Here is a 19,689-nt window from a genome sequence, read left to right on the forward strand (position 1 = left end):
GGCAGCATGACAAGAACTGGTGCAGACACTTTTATCATCCCTGTCTTTAACTCTTTGAGCAATTTTCTGGAGCAAATGTTAGCATTCCAACAGTCCTTCTTCTTTTATTTATTGGTTGCAGTGATGTAGAGTTGCACATCTGGAAACCTGCTAGCTGCGCAGGACTACTGTTTACATAAACTGCAACCACCATCTCTTGCTTTGGTTGGTCAGAATGGTATGTTGCCACAGAAAAACCAAGATCAAGATGTGGTGTTTCTAATTAGAAGCTGTGTTCCTGTGTGGCTTTTTAATTATTTTTTTTTTTTTAAATAATCTATTTACCAATTTAGATAAATAGTTCTGAAAGAAATGAATCAGTGGACTGATTATTATATTTAGTTAGCTGTTCTTTGTATACATCCCTGGCCTGTATGAAAAACAACCATATGTTTTTTCTTTGGAAAATGTTGGCCCCTGGCTTATGCGTTCTTTCCTTCAAGAATGTACAAGGGCAACCAAACAGAGGTTATATCCTTCTCAGGAATTCTTTTTTGAGATAGGCTTTTGGTTCCCTTCAATCTTGAAATCAAATTAAATCTGACAACGGAGCGGAATTGTTTTTTAATACATTTTAAAATACTTCCCGGTTTGAGGTGATAAGTAAAGGCTGACTGTATTTTCATATTAGAAAAACTGCAGCCTCCTTATTTTCTAGTAATGGTAAAAAAGAGTCTGGGGGGTTAATTTGTGTGAGATTTATGAGACTGGGCTTATAGACGTTTATGCTCAACCTGTTTTCTTAGCATACACTGTATTTCTACTTAACATGCAGTCTACAGTATGAAAAAATGTTACCTTAAAAGAATAAATTGTGTTTTTAAAACAAATTCAGCTATGTTTAAAACTTAGTCCTATCAAAACAAACAAGTAACTCAGACATTTGAGTTAGAAATATCCTGTTTTCCATGCTTTCTGTACTACATCTAAATATACACACCACTTCAGGCTTAATGAGCTAAATGAAGCTGACTTATGCTTTCCTTGGTGCTTAGCAGTTTACATGATGATTGGTCTCTTTTATGTTCTTCTTTTGTACCACAGCTGTTTCAAAATGAATTCTTGTTTCTGTCCCAACCTCATTTATTTCTTTGGAAGCTCTTCCTCATGTCGATGCTGAGTTGTACTCAGTCTAGTTGTAGTATTTTACTAGTTTTATTAGTTTAGCTCTTTTACTACTGGCACTATCATTTTAGTAGTTTTGCATGGTTTCATAGTTTATTCTAAATCACATGATGGGAGAACTGAAATAACAACAGACTTGTCATTATTTCACAGCATTTATTTTGCATTACCATCATCTGAAATCACAAGGGAAGAGAACTGAGAGTGACTCTTTGTAGTTGTGGGAGGCTAATAGCAGGATCTTACTTTTTCACAGAGACTAGAAACTGTTAGCACTTTTTAATTTTTCTCTAGAAGACAAAAGCTCAAAAAGCTATTTAGGAAGTAGGATTATGGCAAAGTCAGTCTAATGTCCCCTAGAGAGTAATTGTCAAGGAAGAGAGTGTATCCATGTCTATATGATGTGACACATTTTCTCCCCAAGGGAGATGAGGATTTAACCCATTGCTTCAGAGAACTGCCCCACGAGGTGCATAATCTAGCCCCAGAATACCATTTGAGGGATTTAGTCTTCTGTTTGGAGTTAAACCTTCATTATTAGATCATTATTTTCAAAACAGTTCAGCAAGAGTCTCTGGGCTAAATCCAAGTGTGTGTGTTACGTGAGGTGGGGTGCAGAAGATATGTATATTCAGATTAGCAAAGGGCTCAGGCTGGCCAGTGCAAACTGAAATATCTGTGAAAACAATGAAAGTTAGTTTTTTCACTTAGGTTAAAAGCTTCAGCTTTGAAATGAACTCAAACCGATGGTGGCTTTTATTTGGACAAGGCAAGCAGAGTTAGAAATACGTTTTAAAGATGTTTATTCTCTGTAGTTCAGACGTACATTTGAACTACTAGAAAAGTCCTCAATTTAAGTGCATGCCTCTTGATTCAAGCACTTCTCACCTATGTAATTCCCTTTCTGCTATCTGTTGGGGTAGCAGAGAATCCAGTGGGTAATTGACAGACATTTCAAATGGGATAAACTGCTTCTAAGCTGGGGCTTGTCAGGTGATCTGTTGTCCATTTCATTCATTCAACAAGAGAAAAAGAAGGGAAATGATTTAAAATAATGTAAAATCTTCGAATTTGCTGGTATTATATATATATATAAAATTCACCGATTACTAAACTGTAGCCTTGAGAAGTATTTTTCTTCAGAAGCAGATCTTCAGAGATTTTGCATTGACAGTCAGAGGTAAGAAGGTTCAGAAACTATGGTGTTGGAAGTGCACTGGTTGTGGCAGAACTGAGTTGAGTGAGGGACATCAAGCACAGTGTGTGTATGGTTGCGCTTTGCAATACAAAAACCTGCAGACTACCCGCACAAAAATATAGTAATGTTAATCAGGACCAGATGGCGTTGATGAGAACTCTACTGGTTCTAACTCAGTATAGATGCAAATCCCATAATTGTTTTATCGGATTTTTTTTTTTTAGCTTGTTGCTGGTTGGTTTTGGTTTTTGGTTTGGGTTTTTTGCTTGTTTGTTTTTAATAGAACACAAGCAGAATCCTAGTGAGGCTAATGTACTTCTCGTCTTTTAGAGTGTAGGAAAGCAAAAGATAGGATGTAATAATGCAGCCAAAAATGTTAATCTGTCTACAGATATTCTTGGAATTACAGTTGAAAATATCAAGTTTTATTAGGTAGCTAAATCTTTTGCTGCTTTGCATCCCTAATAAGAAATACAGACAAATGGTAGAAATGTTCATTATTTATTAAGATTTTTTTTGTTAGATACAAATGTCAGTGAGAATTCTTGTTGTCTCATGTAACACAATTTTACACCCACTGAAAAGACTTAATAATCCGTGTAGGTGATGTTCTTGCTTACACTATCAAGTTACCACATCACTGATGAAGTAAACAGGAATATACAGTAATTCAGTGTTGTTTCTCATTATCTAGAGTTTCTTACAAGAACCTTGTAAAAATGTTACAGGAAAAAAATAGGAATAAATGGCTACAAATAACAGCTACGGCATGTGTCTGTGTACCATGAAGTGTCAAAGCTGATTTTTTTCTTCTGCTTGAAGGATTGGTTAGTCTAATGAAAACAATTAGCATCATCTTTAATGCAGGATTACAGATTTCTCTGATTGAAGTTTGAAATACCTTCAGTCAAAAACAATAAAAGTATTGATCTATGGTAAGCTGAGATCAACTGCACTATGTACTGTACTGTATGGAAGATATAGTTCAAAGAATTTCTTACCATTCTGTTTTTCAAGTAACTTATCTACTTGGTAGGGATATTTATTCTCCTTAATTTCCACCCACACTGGGATGGAAATTTCCATTGCACCATTGGGAAAAAAGTCCTTTCTTGCTTTGGCTGAAATACCATTGTTTTCTCAAGTTGTGTGATTATATCTCATGTTATATTCTGAATGCCACCCTGTATTCACAAAAGACTCATGGGCACTTAGCACAATATGTAGCAAATGTGGATGTGATGCAGTCACTTCAGGGGTCTGCTCAAATCAGGGTGAAGTTCATTTAACAAGCCAGTTACTGTCCTGATCCTCAGTCTCATCTCACGTGCATGGTCTCAAGATCTTCTTTTCTCAGACCTAACGCTGTTGCAGTGCAGCTTTATTGAATGTATAATATATTGGACAATCAATTACGCATTGTTACCAATAACCAGTTTACTGTAAAGATGTATAGGGGGAGTGATGGAAAAGTGAGAATTGAACTTACGAAATATGCCAGGGCACTTCAGTTTCCATTGAGATTTTCCATGGTGAAGAAAAACGTTTTTCACTATTGATTCAAATGAAAGAAAATGTGACTGTCAGATCTTTAAGCTGTCTTCACTCTTGTCCTGGCTTTATTTTTTTTTTCAACTTTATTATTTCTTCTTGGTGCTAGTTTGAGGTGAAAAAAAGTGGGTATATCTCATTGAAAAAAGGTTTCCCGTAGAAACGGGAAGACAAGCTAGAATATAGTGCTTAATATGTCAGATTTAGTAGATGATAAAAAATTTCAAGTAAGAAAGAATTGTCAGTTTGTGAATTTTCAGGCTGTTACACTTCCTCTCTTATCTCTTCATTCATCCATCTTGCTATGATTAGTCTGAAAGCTTTAAATGAAAAGTAATTTAAAATTATTGTTCTTCTGCTTGCATCATTGTTATATGAAATTCTACTTCAAATGTGCTAATGAGTTGGCTGAATGTAATCTGTTTTGCAGAAGAATAAGATAATTAGAGAAGTCATTATGCTATGCAAGGAAAATTCCTTTCCCTTTGAGAAATACTAAGATCTTACAGTCTTGGCGATCTTCAACTATTTTTAAAATCAAATGTTACACCTTATAAATTGAATGTCTGCTAGCTCATTCTTCAAATACAAAGCTACAATTTCAGGAAGCCCTAATTGCAAGGATAAAATGAGTAAAACATGCACATATGGTCTGAACACTTATACTGCTAGTTAATCTTCACTATTTATACAGGGTGTTTTTAAAGCATAATTCAAAATCATGCATTACAGGAATTTCACTGTGGGATATTCAGGAGTCGCAAGCAGTCAAAAATTGCCTTAGTCAGCACTCCCTGCAGGAGCCAGTTCCTCTATTTTTTTCTGTTTACAGCAATAACTTATAATAAGGAGAAGTAATTTGGTGGTTTTAAGAAAACATTTTTTTAAATGTCTGTACTTTTCTTATAAGTGGCAGTTCCACTTTCTTCAAATCTTACTTTGGTCACCAGAGGCCTTGGCGGTGCACATGGTCATGCCTACCCTCCCAGAACCTCAAGAAGTGCAGACATGGGGAGGTGCACCCTTGCAAATGGTCATTTACTAGTTTTTGTTAAGAGCATTATATTCAACTGTGAAAAATTGGCCTTAAGGATTTTTTAATCTGATTTTTATCTGATTAAGTGAAGTTCTGGCTAAGAAACCTGCAATACCTGCATGTGTCTTTTCTGAGCACCATCTCCAGTGACCTGTACTTCAGATGTTAATAGATTACAAGTGTATGTCAAGAATTGTATGCCACTTGAGATTAATGCATCGGTCTTTCATGGAAGGAGAATGAAACCTGACAGCCACAAGTCACTAACTGGCATCTGCTCATGTCCCGTGTCCAGCTTAAGCTGTGCATGGCAGCACAGGACTCTTTCAGCCTTTTCGTGCATTATACAATTTACTAAACAAAAGCAGTAATGGGAGAAAATGCTGAACTGGATGAATATATTATCTACTATTTTTCAAATGAATAAGTGGCAAATTTATTGTGTGTGTGTTGGTAGAAAGAGATGGTTACATGGAACAGCTTGAAGTGCTAAATATATACTATACTCTTGCTTTATTGTGTCTGGCTTTTTCTGAATCTGTGTCTGTTGTAGTAGGTCCAACTCTGTAGCAGTATGACAGCTTTTTTGCCTCTCTTGGTAAACAGCTGCTGGTAACTTGTTCTGATGAGCAGATCAGAGGAAGAGAACAGGGGCAGGGGAATGTGCATGTACATCAGAGGTCTTAAAACTGTGCATGCAAGTCCCACCCTTTCAACAGTGTGTTAAATGTATTGCTCTGTAATGTTGTGCCTGTTCTGAAATTGCAAAGCTTAGTGAATTCATAGAGTGCCGTCATTCAGGAGTTTTGGCAGCAAACTATCAAAATTTTAAAACCATGTGGATAAAAACAGATGAGAGATCCCATCTTGCACCATTATTTGGAGTAAGGATTACTTTGGTAGAGACAGACGCTGTCAAAACATGTGTGAGCATGTGCATTTGTACACATGCATCAGTCTAAGCGTGGCTGGACATGTCATTGCTTGAGCAAGGTTGGACTCTGTCTAGTAATTTTTTAATTTTTACTTTTGATGGTTAATTTGCCCAAAAGTTAGGTCTGTTTGCTCCCAGCTTATTTAGGCTGGGAAGATGAGGGGAAAAAGTTAAGGATTCTAATATCTGATGCAGTAAAAGGAGTTGTTTGGTTTTTGTTTTTCCTCAATAGATCTACAGTTGTGCAAGGATTATCTGAATAGTTCCTTTGTTTTTGAAATACAAGTTCTGTTAAATCAGTTTCAGGAACAACTACTACTTTGTATTTAACTGTGAAAAACTCAGATTTGACACACTCAGAAATACGGAAAATGTAGGTTCCTGCTTGGTCTCCCTCATTCACCAGTCACCTACTCAACTGAATGAGAGTAGGGATAGCTTCTCAGCTTTTAATTATAGCTGTTTATTAGCTACTTATTTCAGCTTCTGTCTCAAAATATATACTTTGACTAGTTATTTAAGACTTAGCATGAAAAACTGAGTAAGAGGAAAATAAAATGTAATGCAGGAAGGAAAAAAGTGTAATGCAAGCCAGTAGCATTTTAACTTGCTTTATCTTCACAATTTAAAACTCACCATTTGTGTGAGGCTCAGCACACTCTGTCTGCATTTAAATGCATTTAGAAAGATTGTCTGCTTTATTCTGAGAAAGACCTCGTTTACTTGAGTGAAAAAGTTAATACTCTGCAATAACACACACGACTTCTAGCCCTGGGACTCATTCACTGAGTGTTTGACTGGAGAAGTGAAATCCGCTTTGTTGCAAAGCAACACATTTCAGCAAAGCAAAAATTCCATGTCTGTTAAATCGCTTTCAAATTTTCGGGATAACGATGTGTTTAACTTAACACAAAACATGGTAAACTGCCTGCAGTATGAGTTTCAATTAGTCATTTAGGTTCATTTTATTTAATTTTAATCCTTTTTTTTTTTTTTTTTATTTTAGTGAAATGTATTGGGAGTTTTTTCTTAAGTTTATTGTTAGTTTTCTAGCACTTGATTTTGATATTTTAATGCTGGCAAAACTTTGAGTTCCGGGTTTCTAAAAGGAATGATAGTTTTATTATCTGCTCTGCTAACTAGGGCACAGACAAGACCCAGAATCCATTAAAACTTCAGACAATATGTGGATAAAGTGCTGAACACATTCTCCTATTTCTAAGTTTTACTGTAAGCCACACAGTACCACACAGCCAAGATAATTTCCAATAGCATCATACTTTCCTGAGTTTTCTTGAAGCATTTAAATGGCTTTGTGCGTTTCCTTCAGTTGTTTTCTTTTACTGATGCAGTCCACTCTGATCATTCCCCACTGGAGCTGGTGTCCAGCTGTGGTGTGGAGAGCTGAACATACTCTGGAGCAGATGGCATCATGTGTTTTGGGGTTAGAGGGAGCCGAGAGAGCCTGTTCTCTCCATTCCCCAGGACAAGGGTGGATGAAGATAGCAAGTGGTGCTCCCTTCTTCTAAGGGTACACGAGTAGGTGAAGTGAAAGCCATCTTTAGGTGCATCTCTTTTGGATGACTTTGTGGCTTGTGAACATTGGCACAAGTTAGGGGAATGAGTGGTTTATGATGATTTCACCTCAAAACAGTTATTGTCTTCTCTTTGCTGGTTATCCTGCGTTTGGGAGGCAGAAATTGTGTCAGGTTAAATGATATTTCTCCCCACTGTCACCTTCCTGCATCGAGTTTATTTTCCTCTACTTGTGTTGGTGCATGTAGCCAATATTTTCTCTGCTGGATGAGGGCAGCAAAAGGTTGACAAGGCTTGTTCTAACTTGTAAGCTGACACATTTCCAATGTCATCATATTTTTGTGGTAATCAGTCACAAACGAGCTTTGGTGAATGGGGTAGAAGACGAACTAAGATTAGCAAAGGTAACGGTAGGTCTTTGCCAGTCCCCTCTTGCTGAAGAAGGCAGAAGTGAATGATAAGGGAGAAGAGAGTCCTGCCCACCTCATGGCTGTTTGTTCATGTCATCTTCTCAAAGCCCAGGACTGGCCAAGCCCAAGGTGGCCTCTTGTAACCTCCCCCTGTAACTCGTCCTCCGCCGTGGGCCTCCAAAGAGCAGGCTCCCAAGGTCTGCTCCTTCTCTTCATCCCCAGACACATGTTTACTTGCAGATGTAAGCAAAAAGCTTGAATTTTTGGAAGAACATCCGTGGGAAGCAATTTTCTTCCTGAACTCAGTGTTACTATTTTGACACTATCCCAGGTTAATCTTTATTTCAACAATGACGTGTGGACATTTGTGAGTCTGTCTGCTTAATGTATATGTACAGCTGTCACCTAGAAAATAAACTGGTCACTTCATAGAAACAAACCACAGCACATGGATATAGCAAGTTCGAAATAATAACATAGTAATGTCGCCTTTTAAATTTTAAAGATTTGATGTTCACTGAACAGTCAATCCTATCTATCCAATTTAGTTTGCATAGTTAACTTTGTTCTCTTGGCATTAATCACTTGATGGCTCTTTTATTCCTCCACCTTTCTAACAAGCATTTTTTGACATGAATATCCTAAGCCTCTGTGAGACACGGTATTTTGGGATTTGCAAAAAACCTAATAGCATAGTGTATAATATATAATAGTATAGCACAAGAGAACTGCTCTAAATAAGAGGTGTCTGACAAATAAATAGCTGCTGCTTCTGCTGAAAAATAGTTCAGACTATTATGAAAAATGGGTAGAAATTTCAGTGCAAGTTCACTAAGGGAGAATCGTATGTTTCTTTGTGGCTTTAGCCCTCAGAGCTGTTTCTAGGGGCATGCAGAGGCTTGTGTGGCTGTGTACAGCAATTTTATATAGCTTGTGAACATGTCTGGTTTATTAAAAAGGTCTGGGAGGCATCTTAAGTGCTTGGCTAATATTGCAGAATTTACACAAAACTTACTACATTTATACAAAATAAGAAAAAAAGTTATGATGCTCTAGCATAATAAGAATAACCAACTTGGGGAAGATTTGCTATCGAAGCAAAACTAAGAAATCTGGGAACTTAGCCTGACCATGGAAACTACTTATTTCACCACAAATATGACATGTACAGTTTATGAAACCTACTTATTACCAGGGGCCAAATCCTGTGGTCCTTATGCAAGCACAACCTTCACTGAAAGTTCACTGAGGACGGTAGAATTTGGCCTCCAGATATTTCTTTTCCATAGAAAATTACTTCATTTGTAATTTCCTCTTCTTATATTTCTCAGTAACTGCAGAAATGTGAGCTAGTCATTTAATTTCAAGTGAATAAAATCTTCGAGGGCTCTCTGTGAAATTGCAATTCTATCTTTCAGTGTAATAGAATAAAAGAGTAAATTTGTGGACGTGATGTTTTACTTAGACAAAAAAACCCCATATTTGGATAACTTCATAGACAGGAAACCAATGTAGATGCATGATTTTTTCCATCTAAGTAAAATGAGAATGATTTTGGGTTTCGAACTGAAGAGCAGTGACTTAGGATGTCAATATTGGACTTCTGGGATATTTCTGTCAGCAGAGCGCGGCCACAAGCTAGTGCTGAATGGGATCTGAGTTACTTACATTACCTTAGCTAATTTTATTAGTATGGTGCTCAACTTTGGCTGGTATATTCACTTCTCTAAGGCTAATATAAGTGTGTCCGTACTGCCCTGTGTGGTGCCTTGTAGATTCACCCAGCAGGGAAGTAGAATTGGAAAATAATGGCATGGAATATGTAGGGGGCTGAGGCAAGGGCTGGGATTTGACCCTTGGATTTGACTCTACAAACTCAGATTCCTCAGCTAAGAAAGTGGGCCGGTGCTGGTTGGAGTCAAATGGCTGAATCAAAAGCTGTGGCTTCTTGTGGCTGCCATCTGGGACCAGGCTGGCCTGCAGAGCTGTACTGAGCTGATCCCATCACCTCAGTGCTGGATCTTCTCTAAAGGCTTGGGTTGGAGGGGCTGCTGGTCCCATCACCCCAGCACTGGGTCTTCTCTAAAGGCACGGGTTGGAGGGGCTGCTGGTCCCATCACCCCAGCGCTGGGTCTTCTCTAAAGGCACATGTTGGAGGGGCTGCTTATCCCATTGCCCCAATGCTGAGTCTTCTCTAAAAGCACGGGTTGGAGGGGCTGCCACTGCAGTTCGTTTTTGTGAATAAACAGACAGCATTAATTTTCTGGCGTCGGCTGTTTGTTAGCAAATACACATAAAACAATGAAGTTTGGGTTTTAACGGTGAGTTAGCTTTCTTTTCCAGGCTGAATTGCATTACTGATGGTCTTTGAAAGTGACTTAACCAAAATTAATTTCTGAATTATGTATGAATTGTTTAATCACCTGTGAAACGTAACTACTTTCAACTTTTCATTTCATTAGCTGTGAGATGAATGTCGATTAAATGTGTATGGAAGGGCAGAGCTTGATGACACATGCAGCAAACACTGCTGAGGACTCTGTTTCATTTAATGCAGTAATAATAAACACTCCACAGGCAATATTTCAGCAATCAAGAATGCTTTTCAGTCTTTTCTATCTATAAGTGTTTGGCTAAATGACAAAATCAGGGGGGGGGAATAAAAGGGGTAAAAAATGAGTCAGACTTATTGCCTTAATGTAACCTTCCTGGCTGAAAGTATATTATTTGGCAAAGTGGATTACCTCAGACTAAAGCAGAGAAAGGCCTCCATTGTGCACGGCTGTGGTGTGAAACCTACACTCTTTGGCGTGCACGTTCTTCCCTCAGCGCTGTGATCCAGCCCATCTGATCAGCAGGCTTCAAAGTCAGCCTTGCAAGATGCGTAGCACGTTTCAGTTCGAAGCTCTTTCATTCAGTCTGTTTGTGCATTATGCCAAATTACTTTGAAGTATTTTGCAGTGAAAATCTTCCTTCGTGTGCAGAAGCTGCTCTCAGCTTCTTCCTGCGATGCAATGTGGTGGTACTTCAGCCTGCAAGGGTTAAAATGGGGCGAAATGGGTCATTATTGTTTCTTTTACATGAGAGCTCGGTGTCTGGAGCCCTTGCCAGGACTGTGTGAGACCTAAGAGCAAAGCCTGCTTCCTTCCCAGCCCTGAGAGCTTGAGGCCCAGCAATAACCTTGGGTAGCAGCCACTCGGTCATCTGCCGGGGTGGAAGGACCAGGATGGTCACACAGGGACTGCCTGCGTTTCATCAAACGACAGCTCCATAAAATATACTTGTCTTGCAGCAAGGGCTTGAACCAGTCTCTGGGGTGCTTTTTCCCCAGTCCAGCAAATGATGAATTTATTGTATCTGTTTGAGATTGAAGGGGAAAGCAAGGCAAGCTTGGGTAAAGCATGCATGGTCATCATCAGTCATTTGAGTAAAAGGGGTGTATCTTATGTGTTTTATGCTTCTCTCATTTTTGCTATGTATTCAAAGAACAGAATGATCCTGTTTTTTCAGGGACCTTCAGTGGACAATTTGGTTACCAGATTGCTGATTCTTGGCTCAAAATAAGTGTAATGGGCTGGCAAAAGTAACACAAACTTGTAAAATTTTTCAGTGTCTTTTTTTTTTTAATTTGACAATAAAAAAAAAAAAAGGAGGTTAAATATTGAGAGGCTGCACATGAACAAACGTGCTATTTCTCACTCGTTTCTGCTCATCCGAGTTAAGTATTAGAATAACATGGAGGATGGAAGCTGTAGGTTAAATAAGTTCAGTCCAATTTCCCGTAAGCCAATATCCCACCTGAGCAAGCATTATTTGCTGCTCTAGATGGTTGCTTCTACAGAGAAATCAAGTCTGAATGGATGGGTCTGGAGACTGCGCAACCTTCTCACTCGCTTGGAGAAGGTCTTCCCAGGTCAGGGGTATGACCGGCAGTGGAGAAGCTGTGTGGAAAGCTGGGGTTTGCCACTGTTTCCACTCTATTTGTTCTGCGGATAAATAAATTGAGGGCTGGAGTCTTCATGGCTGTCAGTGTGCCACCTTTGAATGTCTTCACTTAGAGAAACAGGAAAGTCGACCACATGTTTAAATTGGTCCTAATTGTTACAGGAAGGTTTCTGAATGGTTCCAAGACCATCTTTTTCCACTGAGCTTGTATTACAAAATATTTCTGGAATTAGATGAAGCAAGAAAAGATGATTTTTTTTCTCTCGCAGCTTCTACTTTTTGTTGAGATGACTTTGGGACAAATCCGTCCCTGTCCTATATGTCGAACTGCCTTTCTTGCTCTGTGAGCTGTGACCTGTTCAAGCACTAGGCTTTAAATTGGGGATGGCAGACCTCGGTTTAGCATGGTGGTATTTGTAACTTCTAGCATTTTGTATCCCTCTTTCCCTCAGGATCTCCTGCCCTCACTGGCACTGGAACCATTGCTGTCACGGTGGATGATGTCAATGACAATGTCCCCACATTCGCCTTTAACATGTATTCTGCCACTGTTCCGGAGGATGCACCTACGGGGACAGATATTTTGCTCGTAAACTCCTCAGATGCTGATGCTTCCACAAATGCTGTTATTAGGTAGGTCATTTGCTGTTGCTTTATGTAATAATGCCTCATACCTTGCCTGAAGATTTTTTATCTCCAGTGTCCATCACTAACATGCACTAGAGCTGTAAGACACAAAAGGACAGCTGTGTAAGTGCAGTTAAATTCTCTCAGCGAATCTGGCTTTTTTGTTGTTTAAAGGCCTTTAGAGTTGTGTCAAGGATGAGTTGAAGTACTATTCTAGTTTGCTTTTCATTTAGTAAAAGACTAAAATTTAACTTGCACATGAGTGTAGTTGTTAGTAAGGTAGATTTATAATTCTCAATAAGTGTAGAGGTAGATAAATGAAAAGAATAAAAAACAAAGAAACTCTGAAACTCCAGATTCTGTCATAAGTGGGTTAAACACTTCAACTTGCAGTCTTTACATGTGGATTCTCTTCATAAGGAAATATGATATAGATTGTGAATGTTCTTCATTACTGACTCTCATCAGCTTGTAGTCTTTGGAAAGGCTTTTGCCTTCGATTTAACATAGCTTTTAGAATTGAGGCCTTGCAATGAAGGATGTAGTTAATGTATATAATACAAATCTTCTAAAGTGTATTCCTGAAGAAGCTAGAAACCACTGTTCTTGGAGACTGACTGACTTCTTAAATACCAATCAAAGGAGCTTTTGGAAAAGGCTTGGTGGGAGAGAGGAAGATGCAGTTTTCAAACATCATCAATGAATTTGCTACAAAAGATAACTTTGCACCAGAGTTAAAAATATATATATATATATATATGTATTTATGGGATTTTGACAATTATGTTCAAATGAAATGAGTCACGGCAATAAAAGTGTGGAATGTATTTTGCTGTTTTAGAAATCTTTAATTTTTAAGCTAGGCAAATTTAGAAATTAGTATCAATTTTTGCATAAGAATGTCCAAACTGGTAGATAGTGTTATTCTTGTGATAGCATACATATGTTTGAGGAAGTCTTCAGTATCTTCATTTGAATCTAAAATGGCTTCTCAAATATAACTGTAGTTCAGATGACTGCTTATGCAGACTTGGATGCTCTTATAATAAACTAGCTGAGCAGGTAAAATATTACTCAACATACTAATACGTATGTTATGGGAGACACTGCAGACCACTGAATACTCAACAGAAACAGTTAACTGCCTTTGCAGCTGCTTTCACATCTTTTCATGTAGTAAGCAATTTTCACTTGAAGCCACCGTGTTCCCTGGGTAAGTTTATGGTCAATTAATGTCTTCAGTTTAGAGCCCCATTTATAGAATTAAAATTACACAAGGCAAGAAGTGAAGTTTTTCCCATTTGGAAAAACAGTAATAAAGTTAGAATTTGGCATTTTTTCCATTACATGATGAATGATTTGTACAGCTCAGATGATGCAACTAAAGTGGACACTGGGCTAAACACTGGGCATTCCCAGTTCTACAGACAAGAGTAATGAAGATGCTAAGTAGCAGTGACAGGCTGAAGATTATCCACTGAGGGCTGATTTATTGCTAATAGAATACAATGCAGATTCATATTACTTTTTAATTGGAAGGACATGTAGGTAATCCCGTCACATCTAACTTTTGTGAGTGCAAACACCCGCAACTGTTCCCATACTTAAAAAACAGGATCTAAAAGTAGCTTCTTTATTCGCTTTTGTTATTTCACCTCAGTTTATTCTTAAAAGTGTATAAGAACGTCACTGTGGCTGTATATTTAAAACAAACAAACAAACCCAGAACTATGTTCTAGAAAAGCAAGTATGTATAAAACATTTTAACATTTTCTTTCTGACTAGCTCCAAGCCAAAAATAGGAACTTTATTTTTTGGCATCTTTAAATATTTGCAAATATCCAAAATTACCATTTATTAAATTGTGGAACAATGTAGCTTTTACTTCTGTTCACTCTCACTCTAAGAAACTATTTCTGGCAAGCTTCTTTACAAAAAAATAATCCATACAAAGCATGAGTGATTGTAATTATTGCATCCCATAACCAGAGATTATCAGGGCACTCTCGAATTTCTTTAGTGTGGTTGAATTGCTTTAATATCTCTGCCATTAGTCTTTGTCATTCACTCAGTACCTCATAGTAGAATAGTTGATAATTTTTTTTCCTTCATAAGTAGCTATTTTAAAATTGGTTTAATGTTTTGTTTTGTACTTTTTAGACTCAGGAGCATACTTTGTTTTTCTTGGACAGAATTTGTCCAGATTCAGCATTTAGAGTAATGCAAATCTTAAAATATGACTGGTATTACAAAACTGCCAAAAGCCAGAGGGACGCGAACACATGAAGTCTTGTCAGAGGCGCAGAGCACTAAAAACTCCTTCTCAGTCTTATTAGAGCCTGTTTCAAAAAAATATATTTGGTTTCCAAAGATAGTATGTAAAATCCTATGCTGAGATTTTCATGTGAAGTCAAAAATGGGCTGCGTTATGCAAAAAGTAGGTAACCCTGCAAAACTGTTTTATATCCATATGTGCCAACACTTTCTCTCTTATTTCTGGTCATAATTTATGAAGTCATTAAAGCAGACTGATGAGATTGTTAATGGCAATGCACACCAGACTAGTATTATTGAAGATAGTATAGACAAGAAGGGTGAGCACAGACTAATCAGGAAGGCAGATTTTAAGCACTTCAGTCAGATTACGTTCATGCTAGTTGTCATGTTTACAGAACTTTGTAATGTTTTGGTTTGGTTTGTTTGTGGGGTTTTTTGTGGTCTATTTGGTTTGGTTTGGTTTTCGTTTGGTTTGGAATTTTTTAACTATCCTGAGATACTGTCTGGAAATGTACTTTGTGCAGTTGGTTTGCATAAAATTGTACTCAGATATGACTCAGAGTATCCAATGGCAAGCATAATTTGTCTGTCTTTAAAGAAAAATATATCCATAGTGTCTTTCCAATATTATTGCTTTAGCTATTCTTTATATGTGGAAATACACAAAAGAAAGTCCCTGTCTTCTGTGACACCTCACACAGGGTTAAAACATTGCAAATCACAGATGAAATTTGCCAGTGCTGCTGGTATTTGGGACATTTAAGTGGTGCTTTAGGCTTTGTGCACATTCTTTCCACCCTAGATGCTATAGCTGGAGAATAATTACATCTGGTCATCATATTGTATCATAATTAAGCAATTAAAGCATGCTCATGGCATCCTGTAGAGATTAATGACTGAATATGAGAAGTTGCCACAGCTTATTACACAGACTGGCTATCAATCCTCTAGGTAAAGCTTCTGGCCCATGTTGTTATTTCTGTCATAACCTGTTTTGATTTTAAAAATGTGAACATATGAATATTACTCTCTCTTATAACACCAGTTTTCTTCTGATTCTTATAGACTCATATACTTTAAAAAAATGCTACGGTGCTGTACCAGGCTCCTCTGAAGAAGAAGTGCAAGTGGTTTTTGCAATGGTTGTGATATTGAATATGACAATTGTTCATTTTAGCCAGTTTTTGTTTCCTTTGTTTTGTAGAAAGCCCATTGTCTGAATTAATAGAAATTTAATATTAACCAGTTACCTTTAAAAATACAACCCAGTGCTCTGTATATATTCAAGATTTATTCTCTGCAAACACAAGCTGGGTAAACGTTCAAACCAAGAAGACATTCACTGTGCCAGTAAGCCAGAGGTAGCCCATAGAATGAACTGCAGCAAGCACACAGTCATTTCTTATCAAATCAAATTTTTGCATATGCACACACAAGCGCATGGACGTACACACATACAAACACACAAGTCAAGGATTAAGTTCTGCTGCAAATTAAGTCTCTATTAATGTAGTTCTGTGGTTGCTGATTTATTATGAATTACTATGAATTGTCATTGAAATCTTGAATAGCAAACCTTAACTCAGTATCAGGAATAAATACGAATTATAAATCCTCATATTATTTTGTAAAATAGTAATCCTTTTCTTTCAGAAAATAATATTTTTTCTAATTATATTCTGCAGATTCAGTTAAGAACATGTCAGCTTTTTGGAATAACACTTAATGCATTAGCCAGGGGAAATCAGTACTAGAGGATGCCTGTATTAGACCACTTGCAATTTTAAGAGTCTGTCTGACTGTATCTCCAGACGTATAAAGGCTCAGTCTGCTCCTCATTTATTAAAAATCTATCTTTGTTAAGCAGCTACATTTAGAAATCCCCAGAAATGTCATGTATGACGTGACTCAAAATACGGAGGGAAAAAACATTAAGACAGATGGACTGTCAGAAGAAAATCTGTGTGTTGATATCCATCAATGTGGTGATCTGAAGAGTGTAGAAAATTGCTATTATCTTACGGCAGCAGGCTGCCTTATGAAATACTAATCAAGTTTTTCTTCCCTGTTTTTTTGTTTTATTTTGTTTGTTTGTTTGGGATTTTTTGTTTTGTTTTCGTTTTGGGATGATTTTTTTTTTCTTTTCCAAACAGCTACAAGCTTACTGGTGGCGATTCGCAATTCACAATCAACCCATCAACAGGACAGATTATCACCAGTGCTCTACTCGATCGAGAGTCAAGGGAGAACTACACTTTGGTGGTGGTCGCGAGTGATGGGGGCTTCCCCAGGGCTCTCTCCAGTTCCACCAGCGTGCTCGTCGCTGTCGCCGATGTGAATGACAACCCACCCAAATTTCAACATCATCCCTATGTCACCCATGTCCCATCACCTACCACTTCAGGTAACCTGATCAGTGACAGTGTGTGGGGTACTTCACATTGCATAAGCATCTTACCAAATGCAAAGCTGTGCCAAGAGAAATGTTTCTGAGATGTTCCTCAGCAGCTGTTTTCCAGGTTGAGTTATCTTTGTGTTGCATGGAAATGAATAGTGGCAAGGCTCAATATATCACCTGCAATTTAGCAATTTTATTTTAGTTTGTTCCTTCCATCCAAAACCAAATATTTTCCTGCAGTGATGTGAAGAAGACGTAGTATAAATGAGAAGCCAGCTTCTGATTTGAAAGAACAAACAAGTGATGAAATTATTTTGCCAGGGTTAGGAAGGCAATAGCCTCTTTTTGCTCTGAAAGTTTCCTACTGCATGTAGATGTTCTCTTGCCACCCCAAGCAATTCTTAAAGAGGATTTTGTCAACCCCTTCCAAAAAGGCCCTGTCTATATAAAATGTTAGGTATATTGTCTTTCCTTGAGCCAAATGGTAAAGTAAAATAAAAGTAAAGCCAAGCTGCAACCTTTCTTTTGTGGCATCTGCACCCAAATTAAAGTGACTTCACTCAATGTAGGAATCAGTTTCTGATTCAGTTTATGTTTAAACAAGCCTAATAAATAAATACATTAGAAGTGGGTAAGTGTAAAACATTAATATTTTCTATTTGCAGAACTAGCATTGGAAGGGGGAAGGATAACATGTATTTGCATGGGGTTGGGGACAATATTCTGAAAGATTCTCCTATTCTGAGATTCTATTTCTAAGTTTTACAATGAACTAATGCTGGGACCTCTAGTATATCAAAGCAGTAAAAGGCTTTTATAATATGATCACTATATTACCACAGATGTACCGAACTGCAGTCAGAGTGGCTGGCTGTGAAGTCAGTGACACTGGGCATTTTCACATGCATATGCATACATGGATGTGCGATGCCAACAGAGAGGATTCCAAGACAAATGGTTTACAAAACAAATTTTCCTTTAACAGAAAAAAAAAAAGAAAAAAAGGGCTTATTTCCAGGTCTTGGGGTTTTCTTTCTAAATTTTAAACAATTGCAAATACTTCTCCTTTTTATGGAAGAATGAATTTGTTTACATTTCTCCCCTGTTTCCAGAACAGCATTATGAAAGTATATTATTATTGCATTGGTGAATCTTTGTGTATTCTAACTAGGGCACAGTGCCTTTGTAACGTTCTTTTCTGGGTGTTTTTTTTTTTAAATGTGTTTATGAGAAGTACATGTAGGTTTAACTGATGTTTTCTGGCAATATCTTTTGGGAAGCTTTTTGTATGAAACCTGTTATAAGTAGAAACATATAGAAAGCCTAAGCTATGTTTACTCTGTTTTTAACTAAGCAAAAGCCTAGAGATAAATGCACTTTTTTTTTTATTTGCAACTTCCCCAGTTGATAGTTCACTTTCATTTAAAAGGAAATATTAATATCTTTTCACGTTATTTTGACAATGATGTTACTAGCAGGTGTGGCATCCATTAAAAAAACAACAAAACAAAACAACAACAACACAACCAAAACTTTCTTGCAGTCTAATGTAGAGTCTGAAGTAGCTTTTCCAAAAAAAGAAAAGAACAAACCCTCAAAACTTTTCCAAGGTTTTGGTTTTATTCCAATCACAGGATATCTAGTGTACACTCTTAAAGAAAAAGCTTAATTTCCTTGTTATTTTTTTAATCAAGACTAGAAGAGAGAATTAGTATTATTAATAATATCATTTGCTTAACTGAAGCAAGAATCTATATTTTTTTGTTCTGCTTCTCACAAGGACTTGAATACTGTTCTTGTCTAAGTATTTCTCCCTCTGGATTACAAATCATTGCACATGACAAATAGTGACATGAAGTGTGGTTTTCAGGGGACGCTGTCAAAGTTGTTCCTGACTGCAAATGATTTTGCCTTAAGAGGTTGAAAACAACATGATTTTTATACAGAAGTGGTATTTTCTAAATTACAGCACCAGTAAAACATCAACAGAACATTCTACAAATTGGTTGGACAGTGTCAAATTTGAAAGATGTGTTGTGCGTTAGATCTGTAAACTCCAGTGCAAAATAACACCCTGGATTCTCCTTGCAAATCGGTAAATATAGGTGTTAATGCAAACGGTGCCTGTATAGTTGAGCTCATTGTGAAGCCTAAATTCAAAAGACCTGAAACGTGATATATTCATGTTATTGCATTACTGTGCAATAGTTCTATATTTCTGTGTGATTTTACTGCTATCTCAGTGGGCCAGCATTCTTTTGAAAATGTACTCTTGTTAGTTACTCTCTTCAGAATGCTCTTACAAAATCAGAAGCAAGAGGCTATTGGAGACAAAGGAGCAGCATCAGGGAAATGAGGGAAAGTGGGTCTGTCGAGTAAATGTCCTTGGGTGCTGCCTGTTCACTTACATAACCTTAATAGTCGTTGAATTCCAGGTTTGTTTTCTATTGGTTTGGTTTGTTGGTTTTGTTTTTTTTTACCTGGATACAAAAAAATATTAGTAATTTAAAAAATAAAAATAAGATCTTACTAGATTTATGGATCTCAAAATGAGAATGTTCCAGAATTGGGATGCTAGGCTTGCAGATAATTGCAGGTCCATTTTCCAGTGCA

The 19,689-nt window shown here is 37.3% G+C and overlaps 1 protein-coding gene across 1 annotated transcript in view; it reads left to right on the top strand.

Annotated features, from left to right (window-relative positions):
• Positions 1-19,689, top strand: part of FAT4 (FAT atypical cadherin 4) — a gene marked incomplete at both ends in the record, with an annotated part of 145,831 nt that overhangs the window by 92,077 nt on the left and 34,065 nt on the right. Inside the window, 2 exons of the mRNA XM_080344357.1 lie at positions 12,227-12,407; positions 16,832-17,082. Coding sequence (XP_080200483.1) covers positions 12,227-12,407; positions 16,832-17,082 — 432 coding nt within the window. The remainder of the gene's footprint in view (positions 1-12,226; positions 12,408-16,831; positions 17,083-19,689) is intronic.

Source organism: Nesoenas mayeri (genome assembly GCF_963082525.1).
Source record: "Nesoenas mayeri genome assembly, chromosome: 4".
NCBI lineage: Eukaryota > Metazoa > Chordata > Aves > Columbiformes > Columbidae > Nesoenas > Nesoenas mayeri.